The sequence below is a fragment of the Schistocerca serialis genome, chromosome 4, assembly GCF_023864345.2.
Source record: "Schistocerca serialis cubense isolate TAMUIC-IGC-003099 chromosome 4, iqSchSeri2.2, whole genome shotgun sequence".
Taxonomy (NCBI): Eukaryota; Metazoa; Arthropoda; class Insecta; order Orthoptera; family Acrididae; genus Schistocerca; species Schistocerca serialis.
The window spans coordinates 457,490,279-457,515,173 of record NC_064641.1 but is presented as its reverse complement, the minus strand read 5'-3'; the positions used below and the strand labels follow the sequence as shown (position 1 = coordinate 457,515,173).

Here is a 24,895-nt window from a genome sequence, read left to right as displayed (position 1 = left end):
CACTACCTGTTAGAAATAGGTTCATTTCAACAACTGCCAGAGAGTGCCTGATAACAGGCACCACCATGCTTGTGCAGCTACGATGACGTAGGAGGCCTGTATGTTCGTACATGTAAAACATTAAAAGATCTGACATTATGTCAGAAAAGAAACAAGACATCAGAAGACACTCCAAGGGTACCTGAATTTCATGACCCATACTAAAATGAGCACATTTAAAGTGCACATTTGTATGTCCAGATTCCCAGTGAAGTAGGCTTTGACCTGATATTAAGCTTTTCAATGTGGTTTTCAGGATGTAAATTTTCTTGGAGTACCAGTACTGTGTTATGCTGTTAACAGTTTGGCTCTGAGCACTATGGGACTCAACTGCTGTGGTCGTAAGTCCCCTAGAACGTAGAACTACTTAAACCTAACTAACCTAAAGGACATCACACACATTCATGCCCAAGGCAGGATTCGAACCTGCGACCGTAGTGGTCGTGCGGTTCCTGACTGAAGCGCCTTTAACCGCGCGGCCACTCCGGCTGGCCAGTTAACAGTTTAAACTAGCCAATAGTGTGGAATTAAACACTTCATTTCAAATACACTCCTGGAAATGGAAAAAAGAACACATTGACACCGGTGTGTCAGACCCACCATACTTGCTCCGGACACTGCGAGAGGGCTGTACAAGCAATGATCACACGCACGGCACAGCGGACACACCAGGAACCGCGGTGTTGGCCGTCGAATGGCGCTAGCTGCGCAGCATTTGTGCACCGGCGCCGTCAGTGTCAGCCAGTTTGCCGTGGCATACGGAGCTCCATCGCAGTCTTTAACACTGGTAGCATTCCGCGACAGCGTGGACGTGAACCGTATGTGCAGTTGACGGACTTTGAGCGAGGGCGTATAGTGGGCATGCGGGAGGCCGGGTGGACGTACCGCCGAATTGCTCAATACGTGGGGCGTGAGGTCTCCAGTACATCGATGTTGTCGCCAGTGGTCGACGGAAGGTGCACGTGCCCGTCGACCTGGGACCGGACCGCAGCGACGCACGGATGCACGCCAAGACCGTAGGATCCTACGCAGTGCCGTAGGGGACCGCACTGCCACTTCCCAGCAAATTAGGGACACTGTTGCTCCTGGGGTATCGGCGAGGACCATTCGCAACTGTCTCCATGAAGCTGGGCTACGGTTCCGCACACCGTTAGGCCGTCTTCCGCTCACGCCCCAACATCGTGCAACCCGCCTCCAGTGGTGTCGCGACAGGCGTGAATGGAGGGACGAATGGAGACGTGTCGTCTTCAGCGATGAGAGTCGCTTCTGCCTTGGTGCCAATGATGGTCGTATGCGTGTTTGGCGCCGTGCAGGTGAGCGCCACAATCAGGACTGCATACAACCGAGGCACACAGGGCCAACACCCGGCATCATGGTGTGGGGAGCGATCTCCTACACTGGCCTTACACCACTGGTGATCGTCGAGGGGACACTGAATGGTGCACGGTACATCCAAACCGTCATCGAACCCATCGTTCTACCATTCCTAGACCGGCAAGGGAACTTGCTGTTCCAACAGGACAATGCACGTCTGCATGTATCCCGTGCCACCCAACGTGCTCTAGAAGGTGTAAGTCAACTACCCTGGCCAGCAAGATCTCCGGATCTGTCCCCCATTGAGCATGTTTGGGATTGGATGAAGCGTCGTCTCATGCGGTCTGCACGTCCAGCACGAACGCTGGTCCAACTGAGGCGCCAGGTGGAAATGGCATGGCAAGCCGTTCCACAGGACTACATCCAGCATCTCTACGATCGTCTCCATGGGAGAATAGCAGCCTGCATTGCTGCGAAAGGTGGATATACACTGTACTAGTGCCGACATTGTGCATGCTCTGTTGCCTGTGTCTATGTGCCTGTGGTTCTGTCAGTGTGATCATGTGATGTATCTGACCCCAGGAATGTGTCAATAAAGTTTCCCCTTCCTGGGACAATGAATTCACGGTGTTCTTATTTCAATTTCCAGGAGTGTATATTGACTGCCTCAGTGGAAAAGATTAATAAAGGAAAATTTCTTTAGCAAACTGACTAAAATAACTTAATTGTTGTGCAAGGCAATTAATGCTTGACTGTCAGAAAGATGGAAATAAAATAAAATCTGAAACTAATACCATATCTTAGCCTTCCGTGATTATGTGAATGTATTTTCATTCACTTGATAGCTCCTGGCCACAGAAATCCATCCGTTTTCTTTTCATTTGACATGAGAGCAGTAAATGAAGAGGAAACAGGGTGAACTGGAGCAATACTAGATTGTGGCATTACCCCCCCTCCCCGGTCCCTCGAGCATTTGAGATAGGACGTCAAAAATTAAAAATCGAATTTTCAAAAACATGTTCATTTCGTAGTGCACATCTTTTTGAAGTGTCTGATGCATGAAACATATGTACTCAAGGAAATGTAAGACATGTTATTTGATCTTAAGTGTGCCAAAGCGCAGTGCCACGCCTCTTCACACAGCATTCTTCTATCGCATGTTGCTGTATTTCGCCCTGTGTAATTGAAACATGTATATCTTGTAATGGATACCATAAAACTATATTCAGGACAGCGGAAATTAAAATGTCCTTTGGTGCCTCTCCTGCTTCCCATTGACCGGTTTGACATCCTGCCTCTCTTTTTTTTAAACAAAAGAACTCTTCAGAAAATTTGCACTCTTTATTCCCTATTAGCTAACAACTTGGTGCTTTGTGTGACATAAAATTAAATATAGATACATAAAACCAGTAAAGACAAGAGACAAGCAAGACAGTACACTTTTCTTCAATCGTTAGAATTTTTTTCTCTCTAATCTTGCTACAGCTTTGCATAGCGTGCTTTCCTTTCTGCGAAAGAATCTATTACTTCATCAAAGTTCGTCCAACATTTTGCTACATGAAAAGTCAAAATGTTGTTGTCTAATACTAAAAAAGATGTTAATACAAACAGGACCTAAGACTAGTGTGATTTCTCAATCTGATTATGTCTATTTTGTCATTGTCTGATAGATAAGACTAAACTGCCCTTTCTAAGACTGCAGCAATTGTAAAACACACCAAATAAATGAGGGGCAAAAATGGTCATTTTTATAATATGACAAAATATAATACATGAGGTACCATATCAAATGCCTATTAGGCCCACTATAAGCAAAAAGCTTTACGTTAGGAAATAGTTTCACACTTCATTCATACACTCCAGTTTCTCAAGCATGAGATCGAAAAGTAGTAGTACAAAATTTTTATACAAATTTGGAATCATCATATTCTTCCATAATTTGTGTGATGTCCCCATTTTTCTCCTTCCTCTTTCTAACAAACAGTCTTGTCATCACAAATTCTTTAACTATTCCTGCCAATGTCAAAACTTATTCACTGGTTAACCTCACTAACTCTTCCAGAATCACCAGTTTAGTTATACCACAATTATTCTCCGGCTAGGCATTGTTACATGTTTGTACAACACATTTTCCATGCTACTTCCAGAACAGAACTTAAAGCGGCTGCTAGATGGGCCTGTGCAACTGGCCCTTACTAGTATAGCGATCTGGCCACAAATTTTCTGACAAAATTTCATTTTCTTGGATACACCGAGAAGACAATAGATAATCATCCTTACATGTTATTCCTCTTAGTCGTTTATTTCCAATCTGGTAGCCTGAATCTATGGAGTTCGCTAGTAATTTTAAAATGCTCATCAGTCACAAAACCCAATCAACCACATAACGAGAAAGCAATTGGCGTTCATTCATTTGGCTTTACTCCACTCAGCTCATATAGTCCCTTTTGCCTGCAGGGAAGTTTGTTTCTAGATGTGTCAAGGATTCCATTCACAAATTAACTTATGACTAATTCAGAAATCAACTTAGAATGTGTTCAAATATTGACAGGGATGCGTTTCAAAGTCATATGAATAATCAATAGACCAACGTGCTGAATGCTAGGTGCTTTGAGAAACAAAGTTTTTTTCCCTCAAGAAAATTAATTTGCTCCCCCACCCTGAAACCTAGATCTGGGCCTGCTGCACATGCATGAATCTGGCAGCTCAGTCGCACTGGCAAATTTTTTCCCAGTAGCATCTAGCTGCTTACACAGCCAACAGCCACATTTTTGCAGCCAGAAGTGGGAGAAGATACTACTCAACAGCGCATGTGCATAATCCCGCTCGTAACTGCTAAAACAAATCTAATGCAAACAGCTGTGACATCATGATCATCAGAGGCAATTTATTGTTACAAAGCATTGCATACTCTTCCTAAAGCCTTTGACACATTTTGCTGTTGGCAGATGCTTGTATGCCACCATTTGCTGTATGTTTGAACTGCCGACAGTTAAAAGATAAGTTGGCAGCAACAGATACTAATTTTACAAAAATGTATCAAATTGATATGGTACAGCATTACAAAGCATATTTTAGTGCTTCTGTGTAACCTAAGTAATATCATCCTCAACTTGCAGAAACTCCTTGAAATTTTATCATGCATCATTGGTTTTTATGGGACATATGATTGAATGATCAGTTTTACATCATCTGTGGTAATATCAGACTAACTGAAAGCAAAAGCAGTTTTCTAAAGTTTATCAGCAAAAGGAAGTGAATGTCACACACACAAATCACTGGATTTATATTGCATATAAAAATCAGAAAGCCAGCAAATGTGTACTCCAACATCAAGACAAGAGCAATTTTCAATAGCTTGAGGGACCCCAAATCCTTTGTGCAGGTGCTGTAGAGAAAGCTGATGAGCCTTAGCTGGTGCCACTGTGGACTTCAATGTCACTACCTATTTTGACAATGTCACCAACTTCAGTGCTGCTGTAGTTGCCCTGGTAGCAAATAACACCATCCTTTCCACTGTTAACTTACGCTACCACTGTAAAACCAGTCTATGAGAACAATACAATAATATGTGGTGAGCTAATTGTGCAGTTTAGTAAACATCTGTCACTTTTGTATTTAGTAATGAAAACAAGGAAATGAAGTCATATAAACTGTGATAGGGTAATTAAATGGACAATGGCTAGATGTGAGGTAAATGAACATGAAAAAGTGTAAACTGAATTAAAGCAGGACTCCCTGAGCAACAGCAAAAGCAAAAACTACAACAAGATGTTTCTGTACTGACATTTTAATACAAGTGTATACTGTCTGTTTAATAACAGAGGCTCAAGATAAATTGCTAATGAAATCTTATTGGGAATAAGATCTGAACTAAAGTACAATAAACTAGAAATAAATAATTTAAAAGAGAATACAGAATTGAATGAACACAGCATTTCAACTTTGCAGAACTCAGTGCAGGAAATAGTAAACTCCTCATAATGGGAATCATTCCAGATGCTTGTAGAACTAATAAAAAGTGAAGATACAAGATGCCTACATTTTGAAGAAAAAATGTAAACAGCACCAAAATATACTAATAATGAAGTAAAAAGATAAAGTGTAAACATTAGTTTCATGAAAAGGAAAATTGCTACTCACCATACACTGGAGATGCTGAGTTGCACATATGCACAACAAAAAGACTGTCACAAATAAAGCTTTCGGCCAGTGATGCCTTCGACAAAAACAGACAACAGACTCTCTCTTTCTCTCTTTCTCTCTCTCTCTCTCTCTCTCTCTCTCTCTCTCTCTCTCACACACACACACACACACACACACACACACATGCAAATGGAGCTCACAAACATGGCATTCCATGCTGGGCTTTCCATTGTTTCAATAGTTAAAAAAAAAAATAAGTGTTGCCCTCAATTTTAAAACTTCAGAAGTAGAAAAAATTTCATATCCACAGTCCCCAAAACCAATATTTTAATACACTAACCTCTGTAATGATTAAAATAATAATTATATCACTATCAAATGTAATAAATATTATTTTTATTACATTAAGATAATCAGTGTCAATAATAATTTTTATTATTCTGCAAACCTGGAATGGTATGAACTTGAAATAGTTTTCCTCTAATGTAAGTAATTTAAAAGTTTACCAGATGGAGCAATTAATCAGTTATTTTTAAGATCATCTACACAAATAAGAGTGAATCCATATAACTGAATGTCCAAAAGGAATCCTACCATTATTGGTAGTTGGTGTGATTGAAGACAATTAAATAATTTGTTTGTCAGCTAAATCTCTGGAATTAAGGTGTGGTTACTTTCATCAACATCAATAATAAGTGTCATTTGTATGCTCGTGAGTTCCTGCCAACTGCCTTACATATTCTGTTTCAGAGTACCGTCTTATTCTCTTTTTTTTAAAAAAAAAAAAAAAAAAAAAAAAAAAAAAAAAAAAAAAAAAAAAGAAATTGCATGCACTTAGGAGCTTGCTTGCAGTGCTAGGACATGGATCTGATTTCTGTTATGCTAGTCACTAATAATAAAAATGGAAAGTAAGTTGCTCCTTCACATCATATCCTTGAGTCCCATCTACTAAATCCCTCCATCACATAGTCATAAACAACTTTTAAATAATTTTCTTGTCAATCACATTTCCAATCAAATCCCTAGAATATAGTTTTTGGGAAACCTCACAACAACAATTCCTATACATCAGATAACCATACAAACTATCACCACTTCGACAAGCATTTTACCATCAGGTGTAGTTCACACTGAGATGATACAATGCAACAGACTGTTATATAGGTCACATGATGTGACACTTCTTGGTGCAACACTCGTGTTCCTTACTGGGACGATATGATATGTAATATGACACATGATGCAACTCACCATATGACAAGCAACAAGACAGCACAAATCATGTTTTTGTTTCAGTTTCAGTTGTAATCATAAGCTTTTCTGGAGAGAACACTATTGTGTGATGTTTAAAGCTTTCTCCGCGTACCGATTGTTCCATAAAAACACAGGAGAACTGCCGGATGTAAGTAACGTCCTGCCAGAGTCTTCTGGCCTTCTTCTGGTGAGTGCCACTGTAGTAGTACTGGCGGGTACACACTGACCTCCGCTATTTAGAGCCATACTGAGGTGACATTGCACATGCGCTGCTCAGCGTGCGTGTTCATAACAGCTCCATCCACTGCACCTTGCGCCCTCCACAGTGAAAGCTTGGCGTATCGATATCAGGTCGATTTTCATCTTTATGCAGATAACTAAGTTGACTATATCTTTATGCAGATAACTATGTTGACTATGAAGTTTCTCTATATGCTTGGAATCCTGTAATAGAGAAATTTCATAGTCAACGTAGTTATCTGCATAAAGATGAAAATCGAACTGATATCGATACGCCAAGCTTTCACAGTGGAGGGCACAAGGTGCAGTGGATGGAGCTGTTATGAACATGCACGCTGAGCAGCTCATGCACATTGTCACCTCAGTATGGCTTTAAATAGCGGAGTTCATTGCATACTCGCCAGACTACTACAGTGGCACTCACCTGAAGATGGCCAAAAGACTCTGCACCGAAATATCGTGGTAGGACGTTACTGACATCTGGCAGTTCTCTCGTGTTTTTATGGAACAACACTATTGTGACTTATCTTTATTTTAATCCCAAAAAACTGAAAAAGAAAAGGAAGTACTGGGTGCATTCATACAACACTGTTAATATCAAACATAGTTCAGTTGTGGTTTCTTGCGATGTCTCTCAGCACAATCACAAATTTCTTGAATTCCACAGAATGAGAATGGAATCAGTTAACAACATACACACATCTGGCAGCAGTGCATATGCTCTACCTGATGTACCTGACACCTCGGCGCCTTGCTGATTCACTTACGGTTTTAATTTTAATGTACTTAGTGTTGCTTGGGAGTGTTTCTTTGGTAAGTTTACCTTCATGTTATAAATGGCCAGATGGCAGTGTGCCACATGTGGTGGGTTTATAATTCACATAGCTGATGATCTGAAGATGGCAATATAACTTTTCTGAAACTAAGCAATGGAAAATCCAGGATGGAATGTAACAATAATATGAAAAGGAAAGTTGCTATTCACCATACAGTGGAGATGCTGAGTCACAGATAGGCACAACAAAAGACTGTCACGCATTTGTGTGTGAGATGCATCTCTGCTATACAGTGAGTAGCAACTTTCCTTTTCATAATATTGTTCACTGAAACTAGTAATCAGGATACATATAGCTGCAATCTGGACAATAAAACTTCTATTTTGCAAGCTTTCTTCACATTTTCATAACTATGTATTTGTGAAGTATCACAGTAATTATGGGAACAGCGAAAGGAAAACCAGTTAATTATCAACCTGTGATGTAGGACTGTAAGACGAAAAAAAAAAAAAAAATTTTTTTATTGATAGTTTCCAAATGAAATACTGTGCATAGTGGAGAACACAAGCAAAGTCTAAAACACATGGTATTTAACTTTTTGCACAAAAAATGATATCTTTACTGACAAATGAAGTACAGAGATGTACGAGGGTCACTCCAAAAGAAATGCACACTATTTTTGTAAAAATACACTTTTCATTCTGCATGTGTGAAAGTTTTACAATGTGTAGATACATCCTTTCCACTTGTTTTCAAACTTAGTTCAAACTGTTCCCGTGAGTGCCGCCGTCACAGCATGTCTTCAAGATGGTTGCTACACTTGATGTTCATCAGAAGCAACGTGCTGTCATAGAATTCCTGTGCTGTGAAAACAAGACAGTGGGGAACATCCACAAGAGGTTGAAAAAGGTGTATGGAGATGCTGCTGTCGATTGCAGTACAGTTAGTCGATGGGCAAGCAGGTTTCATGATGAAAGCGGGCACGGCAATATTGAGGATTGTCCTCGCAGCAGCAGGCCTTGTACTGCACACTCTCCAGACAATGTGCAGAGAGTTAACGAATTGGTGACTGCTGACAGATGCATCACAGTGAACGAATTGCCATGCTATGTTGGGATAGGGGAAGGAAGTGTTTGCAGAATACTGAAAGTGTTGGATTTAGAAAAGGTTTGTGCAAGGTGGGTTCCCAGGATGTTGACAGTGGCTCACAAAGAAACAAGAAGAATGCAGTGAACTTTCGGAACAGTACGAGAATGGTGGAGATGTATTTCTTGAAAGAATTGTGACAGGTGATGAAACATGGCTCCATCATTTTTTGCCAGAGACGAAGAGGCAATCAGTGGAGTGGCATCATGCAAATTCACCCAAGAAAAAAATCCAGAACCACACCTTCTGCTGGAAAATTTATGGCTACGGTGTTTTTCGATTCCTAAGGACTCTTGCTTGTGGACATCATGCCAAGTGGAACCACCATAAATTCTGGTGCATATGTGACGACACTGAAGAAACTTCAGGCTCGACTGAGTCATGTTTGACCACATCGGCGAGAGCAGGATGTTTTGCTGTTGCATGACAATGCACGGCCACATGTCAGTAAAAAACCATGGAAGCGATCACAAAACTCGGATGGACAACACTAAAACACCCGCCTTACAGTTCTGACCTGGCTCCATATGACTATCATCTCTTTGGGAAACTGAAAGACGCTCTTCATGGAATAAGGTTTGAAGATGATGACTCCCTTGTGCACGCCGCTGATCAGTGGCTCCAATAGGTTGGTCCAGAATTTTACCGAGCGGGTATACAGGCCCTGGTTCCAAGACGGTGTAAGGCAGTTGAGACGGATGGGAAATATGTGGAGAAATGAAAATATTCTTCCTAAAGGATGTATCAACACACTGTAAAACTTTCAAACATGTAGAATAAAATTGAATAAAATGTTCTCAGGTTTCCAACTGTATCAATTGCTTAAAACTACATGAGCTTTCGGCCAAGCACTCCTTGGCCATTGTCAAGTGGTATGACTGCCAGTGGGCTGTTGATGTGCCCTTATATAGGCTAGCTGCCACCTGTGACATCTCTGGTGCCCATGACATTGCCATATATGGGCATGTTTTGAGTCGGCGTTCGATGTGCCCTCTTCAACCACGCGATCGCTGGATCCCAAGCAGCGCTGAGCTGCAAGCCACCATCTCTATTCAGGGTGTCTGCGGTAATTTTTATTTCAATAGCTCCCTTTATTAAACTGTCCCAGAAGCCATTAGTGCAAGCCACGACAGAGGTATCATCAAATTTTATATGGTGACCATTTTCTAACCCATGCTCAGCTAATGCAGATTTCTCGGGATAGCGTAGGTGATAATACTGCTCATGTTCTTTCCTGTGTTCTTCCACAGTGTGCACTGTACTTCTGGCCACACTCACAAGGTAGTTTCATAGACTCCAGGTGTTCTGAGACCTACTGCGTCTTTAACTGCACTGCATGCCACCAGCCATCATCATCCAGCATAGAGGCACATAGTATTACAGACATTGGTGCATCTTGCAAGAGTAATATCAGACGATAACCTGCCCCATGAACTGAGCCACCTACACAATGTTTTCAGGAATAATGGCTACAGTGCCCATGAAGTGAAAGAAGTGATTTCTGGGAAATATCAGGATAAGACCACTGACAAAGAGCAGGAAAAGAAACTTGCTTTGCTGCCATTCTGTGGCTCTGTGTTGGGCAAGATAAGCTGCCTGTTGAAAAGACACATGATCAAATCAATCTTCAGTCCTCCAACAAACATCCGTCAATTACTGAGACCAGTTAAAGACACAGTAGGTCTCAGAACACCTGGAGTCTATGAAATACCTTTTGAGTGTGGCCAGAAGTACATTGGACAAACAGTGCACACTGTGGAACAATGCAGGAAAGAACATGAGAGGTATTATCACCTACGCTATCCAGATAAATCTGTGTTAGCTGAGCATGTGTTAGAAAATGGTCACCACATAAAATTTGACAATACCTCTGCCGTGGCTCGCACTAACAGCTTCTGAGACAGTTTAATAAAGGAAGCTATTGAAATAAAAATTACAGCAAACACCCTGAATAGAGATGGTGGTTTGCAGCTCAGTGCTGTGTGGGATCCAGCAATCATGCAGTTGAAGAGGGCACATTGAACGCCGACTCAAAACATGCCCATATATGGCAATGTCACGGGCACCAGTGACATCACAACTGGCAGCTAGCATATATAAGGGTGCACCACTGGCAGTCATACCACATGGCAATGGCCAAGGAGTGCTTGGACGAAAGCTCATGTAGTTTTAAGCAATTGACATGGTTGGAAACCCAAGAACATTTTATTCAATGTTACTGCCATGAGACTCTGCATTCAAACATGTAGAATAAAAGATGGATTTTTAAAAAAATAGTGTGCATTTCTTTTGGAGTGACCCTCGTATGTAGCTTTGCATCATTCACATAAAAAAATTTATTTGAAGCACTTCTGATAATTTGAAATTTGTATCATATAACACAGTTATGTGGAGCTACCAGCACTTCCTGTTGCATTGGACAATACAATAAAGATATGAGTCAGTGCTGTATTGCCAGCATCCCAGTGTGAACCAGTTAAGCCACTTCAGGTACTTTCTATGTTCTTCACCAATGTAAGTTGCTTCTATGTCACAGAACAGTGCCTTACTGCTTCAACATACATATGTTTTGATAGATACAAATAACATGGAAATGCACCCAGGTAACTTCCTCAACAACAACTGATATTTCAATACATAAACATACTTTCATTTTCTAGGCACAAATGAAATGACAGATCACTATCCATGTCCACTAAAGCCTTCAGTGGTCGGAGCTACATAAACCAGAAAATGAAAGGTGGCCTACACAGAAAGACAAAATACATGATAAAAATCTAGCACCAAGATAACCAATGCCAGGTGTTATTGATAGAGAGAGAGTTAGTGCTACTAGCTCACCCATTGTTCATTAATATTTCACTACTGCTAATGTATGGCATTTGTTATCTCTGATTGTGTACTGGTGCTAGTTGTTTACAGTGTGTGTTGTCTTTCTGCATAGGCTATATTTTGTTTCCTGGTTGACATAGTCATGCCCACTGAGCAAGTAAGTTGCCATACATGGGGATCTCCTGTTTCATTTGTGCCTTGAAAATGGTGAGGAGTTCACCTTTCAAAATATCAGTGGTTGTTGAGGAAATTACCTGTTTATTGAATAATAAAGAAAGGTAGTTTCTGCCAAACTGAGCATCCTCACCACCCTCACCTACTGCAGCCGAATGGTTGGGTTTTTCTAGCAGCTCTAAATCCCACTACCTGCCAGTATTCTGCTAGCCTGCCTTTCACTTGAGCTGGTGACTGCAAACCATGGATTCTGAAACTGTCATCTGCTATCCCCAGGAACCCAGCTAAGCATGCCTGAGTCTAGCCCAAAGCGGCCATACCTTCTTTTGCTGTAAATATAAGATACACACATACTGCTGCATCTGTCTTTTAAGTTCTGGCATTTAGCTGCATCTGGCTGTTACCTCATAATGGATATGTAATATTTCCTTTAAACAAGAACAGAGATTAATTCTTTTATCAAACCTCCACAAGGAAACTCACCTCTCAAAATGTTACAATAAAATAATTAATGAAAAAGCTTCTATTTACTGGATGACAGAACAGAAGCAGTAAAAGAAACATTACACAAATGCTAACTTTGGGAAGCACAGGTTTCCTTATAAGTCAAAAGAGGATAAGACTGGAGGAAACAATATTATCATAGAAAACATGATTGTTCAGAGAATGTTCCTAGACTGTTGGTAAGAGAGGTACAGCAGGAGATAATGATAGAGAAACCAACAATTAAATTTTTAGACATTAAATCTAGCTATTTATGTGTAAATTGCATAAACTATTAAAATGGCACCACCTTGACATATCGCTCCCAGGACAGAATCGTGGTGAGGCAATGCACGGAAACCAGTTTTACAGCGACAGTAGTACCAACCAGGCATATTTACACATTGTGAGCTTTGATGGCAGTTATGCATCTCAGTGCTACATTCATCAAGATCTTGTTCACAATAATCACCAACATAACCTTGTCTGCACTGGCACTTTCCTGGTGCAATGCACTCTCCACCATTCAAGCAGGTCTGATTGCACACAGCTGAAACAAAAGATTTAATATTTGATTTTGGAAACAATGCCTCCCCTACCACAACCAACACCACCACCACTACCATCATCAATGTTCTGAAAACTGGGACACAATAATTAGAGCTACATGATTCCACAATCTAAGAAAAAATATATGCACTGAATTCACAGCTCCAGTAAAACAAGCCTCTCCTTCAAATGCAATAACTGTGTAAGAAGAGTACAATGATAAAGTGATTGTTGGAAACTGGTAGAATTGCAGTGGATTGCTATCCAACTGAATGATTCATTGAAAATTATTTTCAATTAAAACAAGTGATAAGTACAACAGATTATTCATATTTATATACACTATGTTCCATGTCACCCATCGTGCAGAAAAATCCTTAGTTATGAGTAGCAAGTCGAAAGATACATTATTACATGTATAAGCTGTAATTAGCTGCTTCTGTAAACTAGATTAACAGCTAGTTTTTATTAAGAAGTGACTTATGTAGTGCATATTCCTAAGACAGCTGCAATTAGTGTCTCACACAACTGTTATAAAAATGCTAATTTTCCTGTTATGCTATTTAATTGTTGTTTATTTATAGAAATACAGTCAACATTTTTTTCTTTGTGTGTGCCCAGAGTCCAAGCAGTGAAAATCACCAACCCAGCCGGGAATCAACCCCAGGTCCCTTGGATGGCAATCTTTTGCAATGACCACTCAGCTATGAAGTTAGACATTTAACAACTTCGTGAATCTAAAGCTGAAGGACAACAGTTTTTATGTTCTGTGTGAATGAAAATCTGTCTAAAACAAACTGCTGCCTAGATTTGACAGAGTTTTGTATAAAAAGAAACAAAATATGCAGATAATATACAGAGATCCAATTTTACTTCAATTTTCATTTAAAAAGAATTCCACTTAATTTTGCAAGAGCTGACTATGAGCAAGCTTATCATTTGATTTATTAACTTATCACTTTGTTGTCTGCATTTTAATTTGTAGTCAATTTGGATACCAAGAAATTTCCTACATGAAATTTTGTGTAGCAAGTGGTCAACACCTACTACCAAAATCAGTAATTCATTGTTACTGATTATCAATTGGATATGATGGACTTCTATAAAATTAAGATATTAGTTGTCTGGTGAGACTCATTACTAAGCCATTTCAGCTGGTTGTGTCTAGAATGTTTGAGTTTAGTTCTTTCACAATAAATTTGTGTCATGATAGAATATTACGGTTCATGGAAAGTCTACTAAAGGCTTAGGTAGATTATTAAGGTAGACAAAAAATGGAAGCAGGTTCAGTATTAAACCATGTAGGTTGTCATACTTTATGGAAAGAAAGGAACCTTGTAGTTACTAGCTTAACTAGGAATGTCAGATAGTGATGAAAACCACTTCCCCCAAATGTGTGTTCAGTACATATAGGATTTTCCACCAATATAAGTTGAATGTTAATCCTGTTGTACAGCTGATTCATGTAATGATGTCAGCAATTAAGCAATATATCAATTAGAGCATAATATCTTAGCTTACATTTTTATGTTCTACACAGACAAAGCCTTTAAAAATACAAAAATGGCAATATATAAATTTATGTCAAAGTTTTGACTTCTGAGACCAAGCATAGCTTTCTTTTTAGATAACTCATTATGATAGCCAAACTGACTGTTCATTACCAAGTTGTTAAAATAGTAGATTTGTACTGTGTAACAGCGCACTTCTTCAACAATCTTTGAAAAAGTATGGGATGAGATGGAAGTGTTACTATGACTTACTTAATAGATCCACTTTTCTAAATAGGCACTAATACTGTGTATTTCTGTCTGTCAGGAAATGTACTCTGGATCATTGACTATGTGTAAAAATAGCCAACAAGGGATTACACTGAGTTAGCATGAGGTTTCTAGACATGGGGAAGCACATTCATATGAGCAGAGCAATAGAGCCTAGTGACTTTTCTAACCAGTTTCCAACAGTTTCAGACATTGTGGTCTTTAATGATATCTGTAGCCTCAGCTTGAGTACATCAAGCGCATCAGCAAATGATCATTTATTTCCCATCCCTGGACACAGTGTTAATAAAAGTGTTGAATATTTTGGGGTGGTAGTACCCACCAAAACAAGGAAAAAAGTTCAATAAGCATGGGCTCTAAATTTAGCATTCCTTAATAGGTACGACCACTTGTTCATCTTCAATACTGTGAAACACATCTCTTCTACTGTAAGCTCTTTGCTTTCCATATTTTGGGAGGAGGTAGTAGGACATGAAAACAATTCAGAGGAGGGCCACTAGATTTGTTACTGGTAGTCAGAACAACATGCAAGTATTACAAAGTTGCTTTAGGAACTCAAATGGGAATCCATTTAAGGAAGGCAATATTCTTTCCCAGAAACTATACTGAGAAAATTTAGAGAACCGCCATTTGAAGCTGACTGCAGTACAATACCACTGCTGCCAATGAACATTTTTCATAATGACCACAAAGACAAGAGAAATTATGGCACATAATGAGGTATATAGACGCTTGATTTTCTCTCGCTCTGTTTGCAGGTGGAGCAGGAAAGTAAATGACTAGTTGTGCCACAGGACATGTCCGCCAAGCACGTACTTTGGCTTGGGGAGTATGGATGTAGATGTAGACCAAAAGAAGAAAATGCTGAGTAAACAAAGGCTCTAAAATGCATACCATCTTTGCTACTGTGAAACATATCTCTTCTCCTGAACAAGTGTTCATAACTCTTAGGGCATGCATTTTAGAGTCTACATTTATTTGACAATTTTTCCTTGTTTTGTTCCATACTGCATTTTCCCAAAATATGGAAAGCAAAGAGCTTGCAGTAGAAGAGATGTGTTTCACAGTATCAAAGATGCACAAGTGCTTACAGTGTTTAAGGTATGCATTTCGGGGCCCCTGTTTATTAGGGTTTTTTTCTTGTTTTGGTACTATCACCTCTCAAAATATTTGACACCTTTTTTTAACACCCTATATTATTCATTGCATTTTGTGGCCAAAGACTTCATTGTCATCATCTGTATCACAGCAAAAGCTGCAGAACTGAAACTCAACTATATATATTTCCTGTTCAACAAATTTTTATCTATCACATATACTTTTTATCTTTTTGGTGAGACAGTGGAGTTCTTAGCTGTACTATTAATATGGTAGTTTTATTTCTTGACTTCTGCTACTCCTTCAAGTTAAAATAAGTTCTAGATAGAGAATTTTATATGTCTATCACATTTTCTCCTTAAATGAGTTACAATCAACTCTAATTTGTCGTAACAGAAAACTGTATCTGGAGCTGTGTATGAATATATTTATGGAGGGGTTAATTTCTCTTTCACAGAGACTGTTTGCTGCCCATCTGCTTACAGTTATAGTTATTTCTTTGAACTTTGTGTAAATATTCTGAGCTATCATTTGTTACTGTATTCAACAATAATTTTCCATTATTCCTTTGATAAGATAATAGCAATTTAATAACGTGTTTAATGTTAATGTTTGGTCATAATGGTCAGAGAAACTATTTATTATGACTACAAGTCTAATTAATGACAATGGCATCTAAAACAATGTCAATGAGAGTTGTGCCATGATCCGCATTTGCGCATTGGAATACTGATGTATGAATACACAAGACCTGGATGCAAACTATTCTACATAAACATGACACAGAATAAAACTTAAAGAGTCTACAGAGAGTGATTCTTCAATTATTTCAACCAAATCTTATTAAAACACTCCTTAGTTCCCATCAAAGTTCTGACACACCCCTGTTATCTGTGATAGCTAGTACAAGGATCTCATTGATCTTTTTAATCCACTTACTATTTTCTCATTCAGTACTGTGGATACTTGCAATAAAAATTCTCATTTATATAAGTATTTTTACACTGGCACAGGATAATAGAAATATTGGCAAAGAGATATTAAGGGATGGATGTCAAGCTTATGAAGGGGAAAATACACACATCTAAACGAAAGTGTTGAGTATTTTGTGATTTGTTATTACATATAGAAAGAAGTACAATAAGCATGAGTTTGGAAATATATACTTCTTGTGAGTTGAGCACTTGGTTATAGGAAGAACTGAAAGACAACTGGCAGTAGATATGAGCATAGTCACTGCTTTGGTGTTCAGTCACCATGGTATGTAGTCTGCAGTCAGTTGCATCATTCATGTTGACTTGTAATTTCAGTCATGACAGTGCGTGATATTACCAGATATAGACTGGGACACTCAGATGTTTAGGATGGGTGGTAGGGACAGAGCATTGAGTGACATTATACTGAGTGCACTATCCGAAAATTACCTCGACAGTTAAACAGAGAACCGACTCATGGAGATAACATCTTGGACCTACTGATAACAAACAGACCCGAACTTTTCGACTCTGTAAGTTCAGAACAGGGAATCAGTAATCATAAGACCGTTGCAGCATCCCTGAATATGGAAGTTAATAGGAATATAAAAAAAGGGAGGAAGGTTTATCTGTTTAGCAAGAGTAATAGAAGGCAGATTTCAGACTACCTAACAGATCAAAACAAAAATTTCTCTTCCGACACTGACAATGTTGAGTGTTTATGGAAAAAGTTCAAGGCAATCATAAAATGCGTTTTAGACAGGAATATGCCGTGTAAAACTGTGAGGCATGGGAAAAACCCACTGTGGTTCAACAACAAAGTTAGGAAACTACTGCGAAAGCAAAGAGAGCTTCACTCCAAGTTTAAACGCAGCCAAAACTCTCAGACAAACAGAAGCTAAACGACGTCAAAGTTAGCGTAAGGAGGGCTATGCGTGAAGCGTTCAGTGAATTCAAAAGTAAAATTCTATGTACCGACTTGACAGAAAATCCTACGAAGTTCTGGTCTTACGTTAAATCAGTAAGTGGCTCGAAACAGCATATCCAGACACTCCGGGATGATGATGGCATTGAAACAGAGGATGACATGCGTAAAGCTGAAATACTAAACACCTTTTTCCAAAGCTGTTTCACAGAGGAAGACCGCACTGCAGTTCCTTCTCTAAATCCTTGCACAAACGAAAAAATGGCTGACATTGAAATAAGTGTCCAAGAAATAGAAAAGCAACTGGAATCACTCAACAGAGGAAAGTCCACTGGACCTGACGGGATACCAATTTGATTCTACACAGAGTACGCGAAAGAACTTGCCCTCCTTCTAACAGCCGTGTACCGCAAGTCTCTAGAGTAACGGAAGGTTCCAAATGATTGGAAAAGAGCACAGGTAGTCCCAGTCTTCAAGAAGGGTCGTCGAGCAGATGCGCAAAACTATAGACCCATATCTCTGACTTCGATCTGTTGTAGAATTATAGAACATGTTTTTTGCTCGAGTATCATGTCATTTTTGGAAACCCAGAATTTACTTTGTAGGAATCAACATGGATTCCAGAAACAGCGATTGTGTTAGACCCAACCCACTTTATTTGTTCATGAGACCCAGAAAATATTAGATACAGGCTCCCAGGTAGATGCTACCTTACTTGACTTCCGGAAGGCGTTCGATACAGTTCCGCACTGTCACCTGATAAACAAAGTAAGAGCCTACGGAATATCTGACTAGCTGTGTGGCTGGATTGAAGAGTTTTTAGCAAACAGAACACAGCATGTTGTTATCAATGGAGAGACGTCTACAGACATTAAAGTAACCTCTGGCGTACCACAGGGGAGTGTTATGGGACCATTGCTTTTCACAAGATATATAAATGACCCAGTAGATAGTGTCGGAAGTTCCATGCGGCTTTTCGCGGATGATGCTGTAGTATACAGAGAAGTTGCAGCATTAGAAAATTGTAGCGAAATGCAGGAAGATCTGCAGTGGATAGGCACTTGGTGCAGGGAATGGCAACTGACCCTTAACATAGACAAATGTAATGTATTGCGAATACATAGAAAGAAGGATCCTTTATTGTATGATTATATGATAGGGAAACAAACACTGGTAGCAGTTACTTCTGTAAAATATCTGTGAGTATGCGTGCGGAATGATTTGAAGTGGAATGATCATATAAAATTAATTGTTGGTAAGGCGGGTACCAGGTTGAGATTCATTGGGAGAGTTCTTAGAAAATGTAGTCCATCAACAAAGGAGGTGGCTTACAAAACACTCATTTGACCTATACTTGAGTATTGCTCATCAGTGTGGGATCCATACCAGATTGAGTTGACGGAGGAGATAAAGAAGATCCAAAGAAGAGTGGCGCGTTTCATCACAGGGTTATTTGGTAACCGTGATAGCGTTATGGAGATGTTTAGCAAACTCAAGTGGCAGACTCTGCACGAGAGGCACTCTGCATCGTGGTGTAGCTTGCTCCCCAGGTTTCGAGAGGGTGCATTTCTGGGTGAGATATCGAATATATTGCTTCCCCATACTTATACCTCATCACGAATGTAAAATTAGAGAGATTTGAGCGCGCACAGAGGCTTTCAGACAGTCGTTCTTCCCGCGACTGGAACAGAAAAGGGAGGTAATGACAGTGGCACATAAAGTGCCCTCTGCCACACACCGTTGGGTGGCTTATGGAGTATAAATGTAGATGTAGATAGAAAGAAGTGTCCATCAGTAAGGAAATTTCTGGCAGAATGTAAATATTGGTATGTTTTGTGATTTCTTTCCTACATACACAAATGACTTCACTATTATGTTTACTGCTACTGGCTGTCTGTACATATAAATAGTTCAATACATTTCCCTTTCTCTTTTTAAAATTTTGTTAGCAATGAAGGACTATTACTCCATCAAGCAATATGGCAAGTGTGACTTTGTGGTAGGGTTTAGCAAATAGATGTAGCCCACACCTTGTGCACTGAAAAATATCCACATGACAGAGTACATCTGGGTCATTCATTTATCGTGAAGATAACCTTAGGGTCATCCTATCAGGTCAGCACAAAAGTTATTATTCTCTTAGAAACATCACTACAGTCAGCAGAAATACTACATACTATCAATGAGTCACAGCTGTAACTGGCCAAATCCTACAAATACCTGGGTGTAAAACTTTGCAAGGATATGAAATGGAATTATCACATTGGTTCAGTCATGAATAAAGCAGGTGGTAGGCTTTGTTTTGCTGGTAAACTACTGGGGAAATGCAATTAGTCTACAAAAGAGATTGTTTACAAATCACTCATGCGACCCATCCTGAAGTGTATGGGAGCTGAAGCAAGTAGAATTAACAGGGGATATTGAACATATATAGAGAAGGACAGCATAGATAGTCACAAGTTTGTTTGATCCATGGGACACTGTCATGGAGTTGTTGAAGGAACTGAATTAACAGACTCTTGAAGATAAACATAAATTATCCAGAGAAATTTATAGAAAAGCATTTTTATTTGCCGTCTGCTGTAATGATGTAAGAGGTTCAATCATTTTTTAATTTTTAATTTTTTTTTAAAATAAAGCTTTTCATATTTTTATACACCTGCTATAGTACAAACACCTCTTCTTTATACCAAAATATGATTTGTCATAATTACTTGATAGTTCACAGTTCCAGCCAGCACCAGGTTGTCATAAATTGTAGAAAACTCCAAGAGAATAATACATATAACCCATGTTCAAGTAAATCCACCAATAATTCATAGAAAATCAATCGAAACACAGCCCTCTCGAAATCAAGTAAGGAACCAAGTCATGAAAGTACAGTGCAAGTTAGGTAGCAACTTTAGCACAGCTTGGTTTGAAGTGTCTTACAGTGGTCCAGCAATCAGGATTTGTCTCCATCTTGACATTAGCACCCATGCCCAAGTGACAGTCCACTGGTGCTTCTTATTCGTTGCTACAGAAGTCACTGATAATCAACACAACAGGGTACTGACATCACTGAAGGACTACAGAAATACAGCACGGCTCCCCCTTTTAAATGGCATGTGGGGCAGAAGTGTCCCTTTTGGTGTTGCAAACAAGGGAGACTCCAGCATTGGTCACATAAATTTGAAACCCTTTTTTAAAATTATTATTGCATATCAATTTCAGTCGCAGAGTGATCATCTTCCTTACTAAAATAAAAATAAAAACACACAAATTCAAACCTAAATGATCAATGTGGAAACATATGTGTCATTTTACAATAAAGAGCATTGAGTTTTACATGATATAGTACATACCAAGATTTATCTTGTAAAACGCAATGTTCTCTATTGTAAAATGACTCACATGTTTGCACATTGATCATTTACATTTGATTTTGTGTGTTTTTATTTTTATTTTAGCACTGAATGTGATCACTCTGTGATTGAAACTGATATGCAATAATGATAAAAGAATGCTTCAAGATTAAGTGACCAGTGCTGGAGATTCCCTTGTTTGCCATACTTGTTGGGTTGTCATGGTGCACAAACTTCCTAATAGAATGCAATGATTTTGATATTGTGATCACCAAATCAGTAGTGGAAGGCATGAGGTGGGCAAGTCAGCTAAAGTTTCATTGTCCATCTTTACATCTGTTGTTGCTGTATTCTATGCCTGTGGTGGAGGTGTGGTGCTGATGTTGGGGCCTGGTCGCCGGGGTCCATGCTGGAAGACAGATGCTTGAGGTGGAAAAGGATTCCATTTGATGGGGAAACAGTTCTGATGGCATATGCAGTTGTATCAAGCCAGCTACAGTGATGTTGTTGGTGGTCTCGAGATGGAGACTGCTAATTGTGGGTGTAGCTGGTTGGTGTGTTGTACCAGCATGATGACATTGCCATCCACTGTGAACATTTGTCATCACCAAGTGACTCTGATGACTTCTGGTACTTATCCTTGACTCCCCAAAGGTGTAAGCTCAAACCTCTGTGTCCAGTGAGTAGCAACAGCAATGGATGGGATGGTGCGAGCATATTGTAGATGCGGGAGCTTACAGAAGGTCTGGTGTTAGTTACAACGCAGCAGTTGCACCATAGTATGCTCTTGTTTTGGTGGTGTGGTCATGTAGGAAGCTGGAAGTGGGTCAGGACCTGAGCCTTGTCACACTACACTATCTTCCACACCCACACCTTAAAGGTGCAGACCTACTGCTCAGCTTCATCATTGGAGGCTGGGTGGTATGGCACCATTGGCAGGTGTTTTATTCCATTCCAAGAGCAGAATTCTTGAAACATAGTGGAGAAAACTGAGGACTATTATCCAAAATGATCATTTATTGGACCTCTCTAATGAAAAATATTTTCCACGAGGCACTTATTGTCTCTCTTGCTCTGGTATCTGACTTTTGAACTATGTAAGAAACATGGAAAATGAGTCTATCATGATGAGCCACATCTCTGTGAGCAAAGGGACGGCAAAGTCCAGATGAATGCACTGCCATGGATACAGCACATCTAGCCAGGCTTGGAACAGTTGCAGGGGTCCTGACTAGGTTGACCGACAGCTCTTGCTGGAGCAGGCTGTCCTCTCAGTATCTTACATGATGCTCGGACAGTAGGCATGCCACCCTGTAAGCATCTTCATGTGTGTCACCCCCTGGGTCAGCATACAGGAGGTTTACGACTTAATGATGCAGTGGCAACAGGATAACACCACCGGAAGTCATTGGCATCTGATGTCAGCATCATTAATCCCTGTACAACATAAATCCTTGCTTTCATGGAAAAATATGTGTGGAGTTCTGGAAGAAAGTTAGGTGGGAGGCCTTCTGGCCAACCTTCATGAATATATTTCTTAACTTGTTTGGGGATATGGCCTTGCCGCAGTGGTAACACCAGTCCTCACCAGATCACCAAAGTTAAGCATTGTCTGGCTGGGCTAGCACTTGGATGGGTGACCAACCGGTCTGCTGAGCACTGTTGGCACACGGGGTGCACTCAGCCCTTGTGAGGCAAACTGAGGAGCTACTTGATAGAGATGTAGCGGCTCCGGTCTCGGAAACTGACATACGGCCGAGAGAGTGGTGTGGTGACCACATTCACCTCCACATCCGCAGCCAGTGATACCCATGGTCTGAGGATGACACGGAGGCCGGTCGGTACTGTTGGGCCTTCATGGCCTGTTCAGGAGGAGTTTAGTTTAGTTTGTTTGGGGATAGGGTCCTCAGATACAGCTTTCGATATTATGGATACAGTGACATGAAACACTTGTAGGGTGTTCCGTAAGGTGTCATCTATAGTGATGTGCAAAACTTTTACATAATGTGTCATTGCCAAGTAACATAGCTTGATGAAACTTGGACAATGCCTAAAAAGAACTGCTACAGTACAGATGGTAATTAAATGAAATTTGCAATGAGATGAACAGAAATGACACATTTCTTCAAACAGAATAATTACACTGAAGTCACCCCTGGATATTACAAAGGTGGGACGTGGTTCCTAATAGGGTGTGTGCCAACTATGGAAAGTAATACATGCTCTGCAATGTGCTAACTTTTTGGCCACAAGATTGGTAAAGCATTCTTGTGGTAGGGCATATCAACAGTGTGGTTGATAATTGTTGGATGGTTACTGGTACATGCACTGCAGTACATCTCCAGAGTGCATCCAACATGTGCTCAGTGGGTTTTAAGTTAGGGGAGTGTGCAGGCCTGTTCATTCAGCCAATATTTTCTTGTTCCAAGAGCTCCTCCACTTACACAGTTTCATGTAGCCTTGTACTGCTATCCAGAAAACTGAAATCAAGGCCAAATGCACCACTGAGAAGATGCATGTGGGGAACAACTGCAGTGTTACAATAAAGGTGACCATTGAGTGTAATGTGTTGAAAGATTTGGAGGCCATTATGCCCATGCAACATTATGCCTCACCTCAGCATACAGCTCACAAAAACCATCATGTTCAATAACATTCCTGTGTGCATTATGTGTTCCCCCTCTCACCAAATTAAGGCACCTAATCCACCCGATGTTATGGTGTGGCAAGGCATCATGGTGCATGGGCATACTAATCCCCAAATCTTCAAACACAGTGCACAAATTAGTCAGTGTTATTATAACACTGTACTCTTTACACATGTACATGTTCTCAGGGGTATATTTGGCCCTGACTTCATTTTTATGGATGACAATGCGTGACTGCATTGATCTGTGCAGGCAAAGGAGCTCTTGGAATGGGAGGATATTCAGCAAATGGACTGGCCTGCCCATTCACCTGATTTAAATCCCATTGAGCAGATGGGGTATGTGTTGGAGAGATGTACTGCAGTGCACCCGTGTGTACTAATGAACATCTAGCAGTTGTCAACTGTGCAGCTGGAGGCAAGGAACACCCTACCACAAGTCCCCCTTACCAGCCTTGTGGCCAGCATGGGGGCAATCTGTGGAGCATGTATTGCGATCCTTAGTGGTGACACACCCTATTAAGGACCATGTCCCACCTTCTGTAATACCCAGGGGACCATCATTAGGACTTCAATGTAATTACTGTCTATAAATAAAAGTTTTATTTCTGTTTGTCTCATTGCATATTTCTTTCAGTTACTATCTGCACTATACTATGGCAGTTCTATGTATGGTCCAAGTTTCATCAAGCTATGTTGCTTGGCAATGGCACATCATATGAAAGTTACTTTCTAATTCAGTATCACTTATAGTCTGCATAGGGCATCTGAGTTATCACAGTGTACTGTCAGTGAAGTCAACTGAATAACTGTAATTGCTGAGGAAGAGGGCCACATGTTGTAGGCTTTGTGTCATTTTTTCTAGGAGGCAGTTTTTAAGACTGAACAATGAAATTAATGGTGTATGGTCCAATATGAAATGAAATTTTTTGCTGTGAAGAAATGTATGGAATTGTTTGGTGCCAATATGGTAGCAACTGGTATTCTTTTTTTTTTTTTTAATTTGAGTTGTGGGTAACTGATCTGGGCCAAAGTGAGTGTTTTAGAGACATGGGTGATGGGCTGTTCCATACATCACCGTTTTTGTGAGGATGTTGAGATGTGGTGACCAGGATAAAGGCGCTGATGGTTCATAAGTCGCTAGACAAGAATCGGACTTTTAACTAATGTTCT

The 24,895-nt window shown here is 40.0% G+C and overlaps 1 protein-coding gene across 1 annotated transcript in view; it reads right to left on the bottom strand.

Moving 5' to 3' along the window:
• Window positions 1–24,895, bottom strand: part of LOC126475099 (protein kinase C-binding protein NELL1-like) — a 980,737-nt gene that overhangs the window by 190,630 nt on the left and 765,212 nt on the right. The window contains exon 11 of the mRNA XM_050102677.1: window positions 12,715–12,954. Within this exon, the coding sequence (XP_049958634.1) occupies window positions 12,715–12,954 (240 nt within the window). The remainder of the gene's footprint in view (window positions 1–12,714; window positions 12,955–24,895) is intronic.